Source organism: Heterocephalus glaber, unplaced genomic scaffold (genome assembly GCF_053883595.1).
Source record: "Heterocephalus glaber isolate CG9 unplaced genomic scaffold, H.glaber_assembly_v1.0 deba00001826, whole genome shotgun sequence".
In the NCBI taxonomy this organism is placed as follows: domain Eukaryota; kingdom Metazoa; phylum Chordata; class Mammalia; order Rodentia; family Bathyergidae; genus Heterocephalus; species Heterocephalus glaber.
In genome coordinates this window covers 520,428-538,605 of record NW_028258489.1, presented here as the reverse complement: position 1 = coordinate 538,605, position 18,178 = coordinate 520,428, and the positions used below count along the sequence as shown (strand labels likewise).

General features: G+C 33.7%; 1 protein-coding gene across 30 annotated transcripts in view; it reads right to left on the bottom strand.

The window, feature by feature from the left end:
- Ktn1 (kinectin 1) overlaps positions 1 to 18,178 on the bottom strand; it is a 119,268-nt gene that overhangs the window by 27,784 nt on the left and 73,306 nt on the right. For 21 of the 30 annotated variants that reach the window (XM_087203973.1, XM_087203987.1, XM_087203991.1 and 18 more), the window contains 18 exons: positions 15,480 to 15,646; positions 15,025 to 15,093; positions 13,636 to 13,673; positions 12,880 to 12,970; positions 12,462 to 12,530; positions 11,972 to 12,009; positions 11,740 to 11,821; positions 11,064 to 11,132; positions 6,376 to 6,410; positions 5,868 to 5,958; positions 5,128 to 5,196; positions 4,541 to 4,578; positions 3,586 to 3,676; positions 3,372 to 3,440; positions 2,133 to 2,170; positions 1,464 to 1,554; positions 1,323 to 1,388; positions 874 to 911 (listed from right to left, as the gene is read on the bottom strand). In XM_087203973.1, coding sequence (XP_087060099.1) covers positions 874 to 911; positions 1,323 to 1,388; positions 1,464 to 1,554; positions 2,133 to 2,170; positions 3,372 to 3,440; positions 3,586 to 3,676; positions 4,541 to 4,578; positions 5,128 to 5,196; positions 5,868 to 5,958; positions 6,376 to 6,410; positions 11,064 to 11,132; positions 11,740 to 11,821; positions 11,972 to 12,009; positions 12,462 to 12,530; positions 12,880 to 12,970; positions 13,636 to 13,673; positions 15,025 to 15,093; positions 15,480 to 15,646 — 1,249 coding nt within the window. The remainder of the gene's footprint in view (positions 1 to 873; positions 912 to 1,322; positions 1,389 to 1,463; positions 1,555 to 2,132; positions 2,171 to 3,371; positions 3,441 to 3,585; positions 3,677 to 4,540; positions 4,579 to 5,127; positions 5,197 to 5,867; positions 5,959 to 6,375; positions 6,411 to 11,063; positions 11,133 to 11,739; positions 11,822 to 11,971; positions 12,010 to 12,461; positions 12,531 to 12,879; positions 12,971 to 13,635; positions 13,674 to 15,024; positions 15,094 to 15,479; positions 15,647 to 18,178) is intronic. The other 9 variants (XM_087203984.1, XM_087203994.1, XM_087203983.1 and 6 more) reach the window with 2 other exon arrangements.

The window sequence follows — 18,178 nt, the reverse complement described above, 5'->3', positions numbered from 1 at the left end:
AATAAATACCCTGAATACCCTAGTTCTAAAGACACAGTTTAAAGGGGTACTTCTTAAAACAGACATCAATAAAGACTGATGGGCATTAAATCAAAGAAAACTAATCCTACAGGGAAACAGAAGTTGAGATTCAGATACCCTTCCTCACTAGTGTAAACTAATTAGGCTTAAGAAAACAGCCTTTAGGGGATAAAAAAAAGTATTCTGGGATGAACATTTAAAAGAGCAACGCCTCCTATCCTGATTAGAATTAATAGTTTTACTATTCAGCACAGAATAGACATGACAAGTTCTACTTTCCTTATGAGCAAGTTATAATTTAGAAAGATTCAGTACTCATTATCAATACTATAGCTAAGATCATCTTCTGATTTCTAGTCTATCAAATATTAAACTGATTTTACTTTGAAATACATTTTGTCTTTACAGTAACTGCATGCTTCTTTGAAAAAAAAAACAATTTAAAACCAGTGCATATTTGTGGAATGAATATTTGAGAAAATGAGTTTGATGGACTGGGGAAGGATACAGTTGACAGGTTTTTCAAAGTATTTAAAGGGCCTTTGCTTTGTTCTACCAAAACTAGACAGTTTATTTCCATCTGATCTATAATAGATAATAATAAAGTTGATGACTTAGGAGAAACCTATTATAATGACTTTTAACCCATTTATGCTGAAGACTGCAATTTTTTTGAACTTCTCAACGAAATGACCTAGAAAAATTCAAGGAATAAGAATTTGAAGAGAAAAATATTTATTATGTTCCACTGTTACGAGCATTCCAAAAATGGAACACTAGGCATTGAAGGGTTAAGCACATTCTGGAAAACAGTAAGTTTCTATTGACAACACTGGCTAAAAGTATACTTACACAATTTCAAGTTCTTCAAATTGTGATGCAGAATGTGCCTAAGAAACAGATTCACATTTTTAATGCTAGCAGCAAAATAAACCAAGTTCCACAAAACAAACACAGAATCAACCATCAATAACACAAAAATATAATTATGTGGCAGATTTGTGCTTAAACCACTTGTAAAACAAAGACAGAATGAGTTTTATCAAATTTAAGTTTTTGAAAGAGAGATCATTCAAAAACTAAAAAGGGGAATTTATATAGGGTTAGGGTGATAAAACGGGGTGCTAAGCATGACTTAATAGGAATAAAGCTAACTTATTTTAACAATAACAAAACTATAGTACAATAAGAATTCTCTGGGCAAAGAAACTGGGACTTGATTAAATTCTTTGCTTTCCACAACGTTAGATAAAGACTCCTCATTCCTTATGTAGGATGCTGGTAATCTGCTTATACGGTACCTCTTGTAAGTCATGTCGTGCTTCTTGAACGTGAGCCTTTAAAAATTCATTTTCTTCTTGGAGATCCTTAAAAACAATAGATGTGAACTGATATTCAAATATTAAAAAGGTATTCTTTAACTTTTGTTTTTAAAGTCTCACCTGTAACCATTTCTCTCTATTGGCTAGGTCTTTCTCCTTCTCTTCTAAAACAGCCTTCATGGTATTCATCTGTTCCTCCTTTCCTTTTACTCTGAAAATAAATTAATAAGAAATATAAATAAAAATGTTACATGAGCATAAACAATGGAGGCTGGAAAAGTGTATTCACAGCCCAAACAGATTAAAATAAATTTAAAATTATTTAAAGTAAAAAGGGATACAAGATTTTGAAGACTATCAAATTAGGAACTATAGAATGATTAAACAAACTATCCAGACATTAAATATATTACGATAGCTCTACAATACATCACACTGTTTAAGTATTATCAGCAAATTTAGACAGCTTATTACAAGTAGAGGTATAAAACATATACCTAGTTTCACAGGATTATTAATATAAGCAAAGAGCAACATTCACTTAAAGGCATATTCAGATTATAAATCACAAAGTAAGAATTCCCATCTTACCTCCTTCCCACCAAAAAACAAAACTAAAAACAAAATCCTACAGGTTAAAGGATAATGAAAAAATGTAATACTGTAAGGCTTTTTGAATAATTTGATATTTTCTAAAATATTATTTGAAATAAAACATGTAATGATTATCGTTATATTTAACCTCCAGAAGAGAGATATTTATAGGAAAATGAGAAAAATAGTACTTACAAGTTCTGAAGCTCCTGAACTTGAGAAGTGATCGATAACTAAAATACAAAGGACATAAAAGGTAATTCAGAATCCTTTTAATTTATCTCAGTAAATCTTATAACACTTTGAATTACAAAGACCCTAGGATCAACTTTTTATGCCAAAATGAGATGTTTTTATTTCATCTTCGCTTGACTCCAATGACAGTAAAAGTAACAAAAACGTAACAGGGAGAAGTAAAGACAAGGAAGATGGTTATAAATAATTTTGATACTGCTGTGAAAATTAGAGTATTAATTCTCTACACACCTCCCTCCAGCTCAGTTGTCAAGAACAATTACTCAACAGTGTCCTATTACTGCCCTTCTTTAATCTCCTTTTTAAACACATCATACTGTCTATTGGTCTATTAGTGCCTTTCATTCCCCATTCTATTCTCACATCCTCTTCAGTTTTGGCTTAGGTGTTAGTTCCTCAGGAAGTGTCTCTCCTAACCCCCCAATCTCTATTACAGAAGGATGATCTTTTTCACTATACCTTGTTTTGTTCAACATATTATCTCTAACAACTAGTACAGGGTTTTGACGGGAAGGAATAACTCAATAAACACTGTTGAGTGAATGAAATCTGTTAGGTGAAAGAATCCTTTCTTCCACACTATGTTCCCATTTTTTTCAATGAAGCCTCATCAGGTTAAAAACCATAAAACTCACATAATTCCAGTAATCACATCTACCTCTGGAACTAGAACTTGTATTTTGTTCTACAGGCAGAGGCTGAGCAGTACATATTCTGAAACACATCACTGTGTTCCATGCAGTCTGTTTTTATGAGCGGTCTTGAAAAAAGATTTATCAAGGGCCAGGGATTTGTCTCAGTGGCACCGCACCTGCCTCGCAAGCGCAAATCCTGAGTTCGATCCCCAGTAGCAAAAAAAAAAAAAGATTTATCAAATGTTTGGTATTCTGTTTTAAATTAGCAAACTAAAATAAAATATTCATACAAAAAACATTCTAGAAAAGAAACTGACAATTAACTTTGAAAAGATACATAATAGCAAGGACACCTGAAATCAAATGTCAAGATATTAAGGGCATTTTCTCAAATTAGCCAAGAAAATAAAAGCATATAATCTAATATTACCTACAGCACACCACTAAAAGATTATTTCTGAGTAACAAAGAAAAAAAAACTAAGTAACTCATAAATAATATACAGACTAATAAATCTGTCATGCTATGGCTCTGGGATTTTTACCTGTTGAGCCTTTTCAAGCTGGACATTTCCTAGTTCTTCTTTTAGAGCCTCTATTTCCTGTTTCAAATCCTTGACAATGACAAAACAGACAAGATTGGACAATGGAAACACAGAAATTGACATAAAATGTAATTCACAGACAAACAGATGAAATTAAATGATATTAACTAAAGCTGATAAACAGAAAGCCAAACACACTACTGTCTCCCAATACCTGAACAGTTTTCTCCTTATTAGCAACTTTGAGAAGTTCAACTTCCAAAAGTTCTTCTATAGATTTGATCTTTCCATCTTTCTCATGGATCCTTAAATAAATAAATGCATCATTAACTTCAAAAGAAATCACCAAAATCCACCAAGATACAAAAAGAGCACCAAATCATAAAATGGTTCTCCAATCAATGCTTTCCTACTTTAAGTGAAACAGCAATCTATCTTTGCAAAGAAGAGGGAAAACAAAAAGAGTAAAGCTCTTCCTAAATGAAACTTAACCAGCAACTACCAGATGGTTGGCGCCTATACACAAGAAGTTGGTGATAACCTTCAAAAGTACATGGACAGCCAGGTGTGGTGGCTCAGGCCTGTAATCCCAGCATTTTTGGATGCTGAAGCAGGAAAACTGCAAGTTCAAGTCCTGCCTGAAACTCTGCCCTCAGTCCTCAGCGAGACTCTGTCCCAAAAAGAAAAAAGGGGTTGGGATATAGCTGGGTTCAATCCCCAGTACCATCCAAAAAAAAAAAAAGTATATGGGGAATGTAAGATTTATACTATGAAGACAATTGGGAGAATCAAATGCCACTAAATAGTACTATTTTCCAAGACTTTGAAAGATGTGGCAGAACACATACAATTATGGCATCAAACTTCACATCTAAAGAATGCAAGGAATTGATCTCTCTATACAGGATAACGCGTTCTTTAATAGTTCTTGCTACAAGAGAGAAGATTAACAATTTCATGTCATACAAAAATAAATGGAATCAATTTTGGAAATTAAAAACAAATCAAAGTAAATTTGGGAAAGACAGCTAACGTCCCTTGGTCCATTAATGAAAAATTCTAAAGTCAATGTATACCAGCTGTCCCAACTAAGCAATGAAACTAATTTATTAGTGCTAAGAAAATAAGTTAAAAGAAAAAGATCAGTTTATAATAATATTATCACTTACACTTTCTTCAGTTCTTCAACTAGAGAAGCAAAAGAAACCTGGAAATACAAAAGCATCTTAATAATATGTTCCAACTATAAATGAGTCAGAAGTAGAAAAGTACAATTACCATTCTAACAAAATCGAAATGGGAAAACATAAGCCCAGAATTCTTTCTAGATGTTTGAAATGTTGTAATGATAAAAATCAATAGCATTTAAAAAGTAAATAGTTTTAAGCCTATTTAAAGGACAAAAGAAAAGCAATTAGATAAATAATTGAATTACTTACGAATTCTAGCCAGATAAAGACAAAATACAACTAGGAAACTGGCTCATTTCAGACAGCACATTACTATTTAGTCTTCTTACCTTTTTATTACTGTAGTAAACAAGCAATGACATCCTAGACTACTCTACACAGTGCCTGGCGTGCAGCCAGCTTTCAATAAATTGTAGTCTCTATTACCGATAATTAAGTAACTAATCATTCACAGATTAAAACTGTCTACCTTGGAAGAGAAACAGACAAACAAAAGACTTGGTATATTTTCATGTACCATCTCTGTCCATTGTTTAAAAGAAAAGACCTGTGGAATATATACATACTTGATCATTTTGCTTAGCCTTTAAGTCTTGAACTTCTTTTGTCAGAGACGAATTTTCTGTTCTTATGGCCTTTTTCAAAAACATAAAGAACAACGTATTTTTATCTTCTGAAAAACTAGCTAGCTTCAAACTATGATAGTTCTTCATTTTTCTTTAGTTTCTTCTTTTTCATCTCTGGAAGGCCCACAATCTCACTTGTTCAATGTCGTAGAGCTAGCCAATTCTACAGCTGGCCAGATGGTTGTAATTCAATTATGTCCACAAATTATTTCTACTTGTATCTCCACAACCTCAAAAATACGTAGTATATCACCTGTCAACTAACCAATGACCCTCTCTAAATTCAAATATATCTTTAAATTATTCTTCCCAGCAACTCTATTCTAATCAAGTTAGTTAAGGCTAGTGATAACCATAAAACAGAACTGCACTCTTCTATCTCTGACTCCCAATAAGGACTTAGGATGTTTGCTAGTAATCATCTGGTTATAATCTCAACATGAGTGTAAGTGGGTTAGCATATATTACAAACTGCAATATACCTCATTAAGGCAGTGAATGCGATAATCAATTATGTATTTTTTTATTTCTGAAAAAAACTTAAACTCAATTTTTATAACATATTTATAAAATGTAATTAATAGATTTATATGCTATTAGAAAACCTCATACAATTATCATGAAATCCCTTCATGTTCGCAGTATAAGGTCAAGAAAAACAAATCTACAAAATTCTTTACATTCAGTTCCTCCTCTCTGTTGGCCACCTGAATAAGTCCAGTTTCAAGTAATTCTTCGACAGTCTTTAACTTCTCCTCTTTTTCTTGAATGCTGAAATTATACATTTAAAGCATATGCATGAACTGTTTTTCAAGGTAAGTAATGTTATTCCTAAACACATGAATTAATCCCTCTGTCCAATATTCCTGTAAACTTTCAATTCTAGAAAGGATCTTTGATCATGTTCTAGTAATATTTCCTCATCAATAATTAAAATGTGCTCAAGCAATGCATGCTTACATGCTATCCTAAACAAGCAAATCACTGCCACACATGCCACCTACAAACTATAATGTAACCCAGCTAAAAGCACACCAACATTCTCTTTTTCTACAAAGGAAAACAAGAATTAAGAATTTTAAGAATCTAGACTAATGTAGTTGAATAATTCTGTTATCTCAAATTTGGTAGAAATGAGCCATCAAAGTAAAAAAAAAAAAACAAAAAAAAAACACTTTAAGCTCTTACCATTTTTCCATTTGTTCCACAGTATCTTTACTGGGCTAAAAAGCAAAAAAAACAAAATAAAAAGCACCAAAACAGTTTAATTCTATCAAGTTTACATGTGGTAAAACTAGTTTTTTTAAAAACTACAATGAACTGTTTATAGAGTTCTAAATACATCTGAAATTTAGGAAAATAATCCTTATTTAAAAAATGACTGCTACTGTATAATTAAACAGACACTAGCCAACAGAAGAAAGGAATCTACACAAAAGACACAGGAAAAGAAGTATGGGGGGGGTGACAGTCCTTACTATTCTTAAATTTAAGCATAAGAGAGTCTGATTCACTAGAATTGTACTCGTCTTTACACACTTCTTCACTTTCAATAGCATGTTTAAAAAGTGCTTGTGAACTGCAGAACCAACACAAACGCATTTCTCTTTACAAAACAAGAAAACCTGACCTATAAACTGAGCCCCCTTCCACCCTTCTCCCAGCATACCAAACACGTGCACGGTACCCGCTCTCCTCATGTATTGCTGTATCTGGAAACAGGGCTTTCTCCTCAGCTCAGTGGCCTGACAAAGTAAGTTTCGGGTCTTTCTTTTTTGAATATTCTCTTCTGCCCAGTCCCCTAACCCAATCTTTTCACACAAATAAAATTAGTTTTCCGACTGCCAAATCCAAATCCTAAGATTTCACTTCTTCCATAATTCGGAAATTAACCCTTCAATGCCTAAATTTAGGTCCTCAGCTTTACTTCTCTCAAATATGCCCTGTTTTTCCCACCTCTAGGTCTTATGGGTTGCTTTCTAAGGGACACAGGAAGAACACTCCAACAGGTAAAAACTGTTCCACCATCAGAAAGGAGAAAGGAGAGGCCACAAGTCCACTAACACATGTATACTCTAAAAACAAATCATGTTGTAAGTTTACAAATCTTACATGAAGATGGTATTTGCCCAAATTTTTATTTTTGAAGAGTCCAATTTCACAGAAAGACTCAACATCATTAAGTTCAACTTATCCACACGTTAATTATTTAGTTATATTATATGTTAGCCCTACCTGCTTCTCCTCCTCATAAATTCAGTTACTTCATTGTTAGTGAGGTGATTTAAAATATCAGACAAAATCCATCCTTGCAAAGCCCTTCGGTGTTACATCAGGTTCATGATGTAAACAAAGCAAACAAAGTCCTTTATGATTACACCGACGGCCATAATTTTGAACGACGTGTGTCTCAGCCTGCACTGTCCCTTAGCTGTCTGGTCCATTTGTGGCCATTTTTCAAAATCAGGTTCAGCTGCCGCTGTAAACCTTCTCTCTACCTCTCCTGCAGGTAGAATGCATTATCTCTTCCCCTAACCCTAGAAAGTTAGTTCAAGGATCTTATTCCCCACACCTTTTTATGTTATGTATCTCTCTCCACATTAAGCCACATTCTGAGGGCAGGAATCCAGTTTCATTTAGCGCCACAGCCTCAGCATGTAGATAAGTACCTAGCATATATTCAACCAGTAAATATTTGATGAACTCAATTTCCTCTAGTGAATATATAGTCTAATAAGTCCTCTTGGTCTTTAGTTCATCAAATATTCAACTGCATAAACTGATACAGTGTAGCATCTATCCAACATTTTTACTTTTCCTTATAGTTTACTGGTCTAATCCAACTCTTTTATTTCCTCCCTAGTGGCTTTCAAATGTGTACCTTATGGAATAAGGAATTTTCCTGCAATTAAATACAGGGAGAAGGGCAAAGAGAAGACACTCACAGTCTGTACTTTATAAACTTGGCCACTGAATCTTAAAAATCTACTGAAATTATAAAAAGTCATTCTCCTCCACTAAAAAGGATGCACCCCCGAAAAAGTTTTACTTTACTTTGAGTATATGAGACCTTAGTAGCTGATTATCTGCATTATCTGACGATCTGCAAGCCTACCCTAAAATGGAGCTTTCCCTTTAGTGTGTAAACAGGCTACTTTACCTGGTTCTCACTGCCTTTCTGCTTCCTACACCCGAAGAAACCACAACTTGACACCATTATTAGTTTCTACTTCAATAACTTCAATGCCTTCTTCCGGACAAAAATCCATGTAGTAAAAAGACTGACATTTTTACATAACTCAACTGTCATTTAGAATCCTGATTGTTACCATAGGAAAGGATTAAAAAACTGGAAATGAAAGAAACTAAAATTATACTAATCTTTATGTCTTCTTTCACTAGCAATAGCAATTTTTAAAAAATGAGAAAAGGCAAAAATAATTTTTTTGGTCTGCCAAGACGAAAAAAGTCTGGACTATAATGAAAACCATAATATTAGGGTCATATGGTATCTGGATTTTTTTTTTTTTAAATCTTCAGAACAGGGGCCAGGATTTAGCTCAGTGGTTCCGCCGCCTGCCTTGCAAGCACAAGGACCCAAGTTCCATCCCTGGTACCAAAAATAAATAAATAAAATAAAATAAAAAATAAAAGTAAATCTTCAGAACAAGAAGAATAATGCTAAGAATTAAACTCACAGAGTAAGTTTCCCCTTTTATAAATAAATCAAAAACTGGGGTCATGATATTTTATTCTAAGAATATTAAAAAAACTTCCATTTCATACTAAAAGTTATCTCTTTGACAGAAATTTGTGTACAGAAACATGAGTAAATAAAAGACTGACTCAGTAAGATCAAAATAAGAGAACTTTAAGAAATTAATTTCCACAGATATAAGGAATTTTATATAAGACATGAGAATGTTAATTTCTTCAACTACCACACAATTTTAAAGAAAAAGGAAAATGTAGGTATAATGGTTTCACTCATGTAACAATGGAGAACACTGGTTTCGGCAAAGAACAGAGGTTAAAAGATTTTTAAAACTTTAAGTTTTCTGCTTAAATGAAGGTAAAAGCCGCCATACCAGAATACTAGAATTCTAAGACAGATTCAGAAATTTTTAGGCAAGCATTTTACTGAAGTTAATTTTAGAAAGTTTAAAACTCATATTGAAAAAAAACCAACTTATATTGAAACAAATACTTCAAAATCCCTAGTAACTATGACCAGAAAGTACATTTGTTTTTCTGGGTAAGAAGAAAAAATTAGCTGAGCTATCTAACCCAAGTCTCTAATGTTGCATTTTCCTACTGATACATCAATACTAAAAATTTAAATTAGTGCCAAATTAATTATAACCAGATACAAGATATATCCAGATTTCAGAAATGGTAAATGGGGGAAAGGGGTCTTTTAACTGAAGGAATGTCATTATCTTTCAGAAGTTATACCACAACAAAGGGAAATGAGAATAATACTGGGGGCAGGGGAGCGTAATGGGGATCAAACTCAGGACCTTTCGCTTGTGACACAGGTGTGGCACCACACTGAGCTATATCCCTGGCCCAAGAATAATACTTAAGAATAAAACTTAAATACCATTCAAACTACATGCCTTTTAATATTTTTATCCATTATCTTTAGTTTTTAAGGGTACAGCATAAAGCATTAAGAATTACACAAAACAAGGTCATGATATTTCTTGACAAATAAATAGATGTTAACAAAATATTTCCAGCAACACAGCTACTTCAATCAATTCAATACTTCCATAAATGTGAATTTTAAAAGAAGTGCCCACATCTGCTAAAGAAGTGGTATCATTTGCAATAGCCTATGTTTTAGGTTTTAATAAAACTATATTCCAAAACCTTACTATTAGGAGAACATGCAAAGCTTCTATGCTAGGATCAAGAGTTTCTAGAGTAGCTTTTAATACCGTAATTTGAAGAGTTGTGAAAGAGGAAAGTATGAAGACAATTCTCAGGAAAAGCCATATTAACAGACACTGCTAGGCACAAGTTCAAGGAGCATTGCTTATTCAAAGTTGCTCTAGTTTAATGGCTTGCTACAAATACAGAAAGAAGAGTGATGGTGTTAGGGAACTGTGATGAGATGAAAAAAAAATATTCTAAGAGAAAGGAATGAAGACTTGGATGTCCACTCTATGCAAAGCACTACGCTTCCCATTTAAATCTAATGAACTTACAATACAGTGGTAACTTGGCACTTGTTGTTGATTGGTTAAGAGAGGTGGAATGAGTACCAAAACCAAGTACCAAACAGTTTTGGCTGGAAAGTGTAGCAAGTTAAGAGGCGATCAGCACCAACAAGTTCTAGATTGCACATGGAATATCAAACAAACAAGAACTGGGACAAAATTTTTCAGTAAAAATGCATCATGCAGCAAATGTGATGAGTTTTAAAGTAGTAGTGGTATGACTATGAAAGTATAATCTTGGTGTAAAAAACTTAGAATGAAAGTTCTTAGAAATATTAAGCAATTTAATCAATATCACTTTGCTTCTAACTACTGGTAATATATTTCAAACCCATTCTGTTTTTAAGAAGTCATAATGCCTAGAAGAAACAGCTGAGGCTCCAAAAGTGTGAGGCAGGACTGTCAGCCCTATTATTTATTTACTTACTTACTTATTTTTTTTTGCAAAGTCCTTATAAGCAGATTAGCATTCACTTCATCTCAAGGAAGTTTTTATTTAGAAACTTGATAAGTATAAGGTAAAGAGAAATCCAATGAAAAGACATAGCTATGCTTAAGCAAAACTTCTCAATTAATAAACTGGTTAAAATTAAGACCCAGATCTTATTGTATATTGGCTATTTCTACCTTATGGTTCGTAAAAAGTCTTACCTGTTCAGATATAAAAGTCTGCAGTCTTTGAACTTCTAATTTTAATGCTTTGTTTTGGTCATGTAGAATCTGGAAGAAAACAGTTTCAATTTATTATATTTTTTAAAGAAAAATGGTAATTAAACAATCATCTGAATTTTTTTAATCGAACTCATATTATTTTAATTACTCACAGACTAACAGGTGAATTACATACTGACCTAAGAATTAACATTTCTTTTATTTTTTTGGTGCCAGGGATCAGACTCTGGACCTTGCTCTTGTGAGGCAGGTGTGGTGCTACTGAGTTAAATTCCCTGCCCAAGAATTCACATTTCTTTAGATACAGATGTAACTCTGGCAATCAGATAGTCAAACTGGGTTGGCCATGACCACAGACTAACACTATGGCAATAGTACAGATAGATAACAGTCACAAACATAAATACCAGCTGAAAACTGCCAATGAAAATAGGGGCAAAATAAATGTCAAAAGTTTCTTAGAAGATCCAGATAAGTCAGAATCCAGACTAAAAGTCTACAACAAAATTCACTATTTCCATAAGCGCCCAAATAAACTATAGAAACACTGCTTCAAGGTGACTGCATACACAAAATAGTATTTCCACATTCACTACCACTGAAAATCATACAAGCTAATTCTAAGAAAGCTGAATGTACAAACGTAATCACATACCTTAAATTCCTCCATTTTGTTTGAAATTTCACATTGTAACTTATCTTCGAGCAATCTTATTTTATCATCCTTAACATGAATACTATGAGAAAAAAGCATCAATTAAAAACACTTCCTATATTTGGATAGTTTAAGTCATGTGTACGACCATCAACTTCAGCAATATTTTCTACAGCAATTATACTTGAACATAATTTACAAATGCCTCTATTTACAACAATATTTCAATCACCTTTTTTGTATCTTCTCCAATTCATGTGCTGCAGCAGCCTGTGTTGGAATAAAATGAAAATCTATCATTTCTCAGGAAGCACTTCAAACTAATCTTTCACTTACTTTTATACTTCCATAGACTTGGAGTAAGGTTATAGCAGTATCATTTATGTGTGTAATGTTTTGCTCTCCAATATGTTTTACTTCTCACAGATCAACTTTTATCCTAATAAAACGTCTGTCCTTTTTAGATTAAATGACAAAAGATTAAGCACATTAAGGTTGTTTTAACTGACTCCTCTTAATCAATTCATCAGATCAAACATAATTTCAGCATGAAATAGTAATAATCTAGGTAGGCTGTAAGAGGTTTTTCACGTATCAAACAGCCAAACACAATTATATTTATTATTTACATGAATAAAACTGGAGTTCACAATATCAATAAAAATGAGAATATACAAAGGAAAATTCTTAAGTAAATACAAAAAAAAGCAATAAAGATCTACCTTCTCATTTGCCAGAGCCTGTAATTTTTGCACTTCAGCTTTTAATAAGAAATTCATATTCTGTATATCCTAGACCAATGAAACAGAGTTCTACATTAGAATATTTAATACAATTGACCTTAAAAGTTCAATAAAGGTCTTAAATTACAAATTCCTTTAATCAGCAAGAGGAACTGTCAATTCCTAATATTTAGCATATTTCTCAAATTGTTCTGAATAATAGCATGTGAGAAAAGCCCTTTGACTTTTTCCTCTTTGAGAGCTAAAGAGCATTTGATAGTGTAGACAAGAGAAAAGCACTTTTTAAATGAGTTCTAGAGTATTTTCCATTCTTCATATGAACTCTGACTGATTGCAGGGATCATAATACAATATGGAGCCCTACAAAATACTGCAGTCTTTTGTAAGAATTACTGACCTTAAGTTCCTCCTCTTTACTAGTTAAATGATCATGTTCACTTGCTAGGGAATCTTCAGTTTGTTTTATCTGCTTATCCTTTTCTGCAATCCTTTAAAAGGAAATAAATTTGTATATTCAATCAAAATTTATAATTTATATCACAAGTCAAAGGGTTAAAGATCTTAAACAGGGTCATCTTTAAGTAGTTTCTCACATAATCATACCTTCCTTTTCTACAGTCTCTTTTCAGTTTACTAGTAACTGTCTTACAATTACTGTAATTCCTTAACATACAATATCCCTAATGTTAAAACTCACACTCAAGTTAATCTGTTAAAGTTCACAAGTCTGCCAGTGTTGCAGGTCTTCTGAACTCAAGCAACCCACATTTATGTAAAATCATGCAAAACAAAACACAGAATGTTGAGTATATTACCACATACCTAGATACAGAGTAGCTACAACCAGACATTAGACAGAAAAATTAATTTGCTTCCAATACTCTCAAAATGTAATTACTTTTTCTACATAACTGCCAATACCCTAAGTGAAAAGCTTAACCCACTCATTTTATGATGAGGACATAAAAACAGAAAATGTAATGTTTAGGGACCCAACACACAAGACGAAGTAAAAGAGTAAAAGTTGCTCAAAATGTAGTTTGGAGTATTTTCCAAGAAGCTCAGAGTATAAAATTAATCCTTTACAGGTGTCTAAGAAGTATCAGTTAGTGGTGACTACACAACTGCGAGAAGTTCGGAAAGGCAGGCTTACACTTTATGTAATTCTTCTGCTAGAACTGAAGCGGAGGTCTAAGAAAGAAAAACATCATCAACATGAAAGCATTTAAGAGAAAGCTTAAAAGCCATACAATAATCATCACAAGAGCTTTAAAAACTAAAAGAAATTAATGTATATAGTTTTTAACCCATGATAAGTGTTCAATACAGAGTAGCTATCATTTTGAAATCATGTCTGATCATGTATCATAAGACATGACAGGCCTGAAAACTACATAACTGACGAGGAACAAATAGGAGGCAATAGTCACAATGGCCAGGCTTCGTGGCTGTACTTCTCTTACCTAGCAGCAACTTTTCAATGTGATCCACTTCAAGATTAATTTAGGTAATCTGGTAATAGTCATGGTCATCTTTATTTTTTTTTAAAGTATTCACAGCATTCTAATAAACTTTCTAGAGCTACCTCTCAGCTGATAACTAAAGATCTCAATCCAATCTGAGGTGATAATTTGCAGACACATACACTACAGCCCCCTTCCTTATGTTAAATAATTCTTCATTAATTAATTGTAGACTATAGTTTCTATAAAAACGCAATTAGAAAAAAATATGTTTACATGCTTTGGGAATTTAAACTTGTTGAAGCCTAAAAACAAATTTTTCATGTTAAAATAATCTTTTACACAGAGAAGTCAGACTTCTAAGTTAATACTTTTTGCTAAAAGCAACATTTAGAATTTTTAATATCTCTATTTTTTTTGATACCGGGGATTGAACTAGGGACCTTGCTCTTGTGAGCCAGGCACCAGAACCACTGAGCTATACCCTCGGCAACATATACAAGTTTAAACTTTAAAGTTGAGTTGAAATTGAAATTTATGGTATATACATTATGGAAATGTATAGGAAATTTTCACTTTTTTCTTAATGTTATATCGTTTATATTTTAAGGCCTACTTATGACAAAACAACATTGCCAAAAATAAGAGATCTTACAACATCATTTAAAAAACTTTCAAACACTTACCACTAACTATATTGAAGTATAAATTTTAAACTGATTCTTTTGTGAATATATTCTGAGAGCTATGGTTAACATAATCCTATTACCTGTGGATAGATGAGGTTTTCCATGATTACCCAGTAGTGTGTAAATATATAAACCACTATCATAGATACTGTTTGGTTACTTTCTCCCATTCTGTGACAGGACTGGGGGCGTTATTTTCCTGATAAGAGTTTTCTAACTCTCTCCTTTCACATATATTCATCAGTGTTCAGCACTCGGGATCATCACTTGTTAATTCACTAACAAGTCTCCCAACTACCAGCCCAGTGCTTAGCACAACAGGCACTCAGATGACTGTCTAAATGGCTCGCAAGCTATTAATAATGACAAGCAGGAAGAAAGCACTATTACCTGGGCAGCTATCTGGGAATGAAACTGTTGAATTTGTGCTTTCAGGGCCTCATTCTGCTCCAAAACATCCTTTCAGAAGGAAAACACAAAGAGGGAAAAAAACTGTGCTATGAAGAAATGTAGCAACATATATGGTATCATGACTCACAGGTTCTGTTTATCTTTAAAAAGGTATTCTTAGATTCCAAAAGGCATTATTTGAAATAATGATTAGCATTCTATTCTATTTTACTTTATACGGTAGAAATTAAGGAAATGTTTTACTGTTTCAAAACTACAAGGAGCCTATGACTGTGGCTAAGCAGATCTTCAAACACAACATACTATGATGTGGTCAAAGATTAAGTTGTAATTATTCACTAAAGCTTCAGAATTAGGGTAAGGTATGTTCTGCTCTCTCTTTTAGGTACACATATCTGATTCTCTATTGTTTTAAAAGAAGGAAAAACAAATACCTGAACTTGCATTTGTAGGGACTCTTCCTTGTTCACCCTTTTTTGCTCTGATTCCATGAACTGCATTAATCTTTGCTCCAACTGTTGTTTGGATACCAAGGCATCTGTAAGTTTACTATGCAGGCTCTGCACTTCATTTTCTTTGGCCACACATTTACTCTGTAAATCTGGAACAGAATACTATATTTACAAAGGTCTCTTCCTTTGTCGAGTTCATCTCTAGCACAGACATTATCTCCTCTAGCAGGTTTCCTAGAATCTCTCCCATTTTCCTTACTTCACACTCGTACAATGCCTACGCTTGTATTTATCTAGCACTTGCCACATTGTACCAATTCACCTTTGTCCTAGAGTGAGCACTTTGAGATCACAGATTGCCTTTTCTCTAGAACTAGGTCCGTATCCCAGGCTCGGCACCCATGCACGCTTAATAAATGTGCTAACTGAACAGTACACAGGTTTCTCTAAAGTTATATTCTTTCTTTAAAGCAGTGGTGGCAAACCTATGGCATGTGTTGTTTTGCTCTTAAGACACAAGATCGTGATGTGTGAGTTGCTTCTTCCAAACTGAAACCTCAGTACTCAGATTGAGTTGCGGTGCTGGCACTGTGAGGTGCATAAGCAAGTTTCGGGCTGCAGTCTGGGCGCTCGTCTCCGAGAGGCCACTACCACTGCGCTTCACAGTGTGTGCTAGTACAACAATACCGCGGTGACGTACTAACAGTCACAGAAACTGAATTTATGAGATCTCTCTGCACTGTCTTCACTTTCATGAAACTGTGAAACTATTCTAAAATTAAAAGCGTCTTTTTAAAAAGAAAAGTAAGAGTATTCTTTAGTTTCCCCAAAATACTGTTAAAAAGATATTTCAGTGTATTTCTTGTCCAATGGCTGAGGTCCGCTATCTGGAAGTACTCTGTCTAATGCTACACAGAAAGATGCTAAAAAAATCTATTATCTGAAGGCTGATGAATATCCTTATTTAAAATGATGGATAACTTCTCCATCCATTTCTCTTCTTGGACATAACTCCAAAAAAGAAAAATGAGAAACAAATAGAATTAATTCTATCATAATAAATGAAAACAAAGTGAATATAAAAATAATTACTACCTTGGTAGAGAAGAAAGGGAAAGTAATCCAGTAACAAAAAAGGCGAACAGGGCCAGGGATGTAGCTCAGTGGCACTGCGCCTGCCTTGCAAGCGCAAGGTCCTGAGTTCAATCCCCAGGACCCCCAAAAAAGATACCACGTTATCATGAGAGCTGCCTCCCTGTCCACACCATAAACAAGTCAAAAATGGTACTTGCATAAGAGAAGGGGAGGTTATGGATAGAAAGACAATGCAGGGAAGTAGCGAAAACGTTTCTGTATATGCAAATATTCTTTAAGAAAGATGTCATTTTTATAGGACACTAATAACAATATAACTCAAAAACGAACTGTTAATAATTAAACATACAATAGTCATATTTTAGAACTTAAAAGAGCATATTTATTACCAACAACAAATGTGAAAACACTGAATTAATGTCTTTACAGTTCTTTGGAGGAAGAGATTGAAGAGGACATTAGAAAATGGAAAGACATTCCCCCGTTCCTAGACAGGCGGAATTATCATTATTATAACAGCCAGATTACCCAAAGCAATCCACTAGTTTAAACTAAATTAAATTCCTATTAAAATATCAACATTCTACACAGAACTGGAAAAAACAATTCTAAGATTTATAGGAACCAGACAAGACCCAGAATAGCTAAAGTAATTCTGACCAAAAGGAGCAAAGTGGATGGAGGGCATTATAATTCCAGATTTTAAGTTATACTATGAAGCTATAGCAACAAGAACAGCACGGTATGGGCACAAAAATAGACACGTAGACCAAGACACAGAAGACACAGGAACAAGCCGATGTACTTTTAGCCATCTGATCTTTGTCAAACAAGTTAAAAACATATGCTGGAGAAAAGACAGCCTCTTTAACAAATGGCACTGGAAAAACTGAGAAATCCATGTGCAGAAGAATCAAACTCGACCTGTACCTCTCACGCTGTATTAACATGTTATCACCTTGAAATACTGGTGGTACATGCGTGACTGTCCCATCAGGTTTGCCACTGGTGATACCAATGAATCTAATCACTTTCATCAGTCTTTTTACTAATAAAATTAATAAAATTTGGTGGTTCAAGCTGGTGGGAACATAACACGTTCAAATCAGAGCTGCCTGGCAATAAGACATAGTGTATTTCCCTAAAAATAAGACCAGTCTTGCATTAATTTTTGCTGAAAGAGACACAACAGGCTTATTTTCAAAAGATTTTTTTCATGTACAACGATCTACAATTATTCATGTACAGAAAGCTGTATTTATTCAAATACAGTTATGTTATCTTCTTCCAAAACATCATCATAGTCCTCCAAACTGAACTCCGGCCTGAATTTCTTCCAACTCCACTTCCTATGGAACCACTGACCCCAATCTCTCAGGTCTAGCAGCAGAGCTCTCCTTCACTGTGCATTTCCTGTCCATGTAGCCCGGTCACAGTGCGCTGGCAATACAGCTGTGAGTGATCTTATCTCATGGATTCTTTTTTTTTTTTCTTTTTTGAAGGATATGTTAATTAGCTTTATTATAGGAATAATTTCACAATGCATGTGTATCTCAAAACATTACGGTATATATCTTAAATATAAA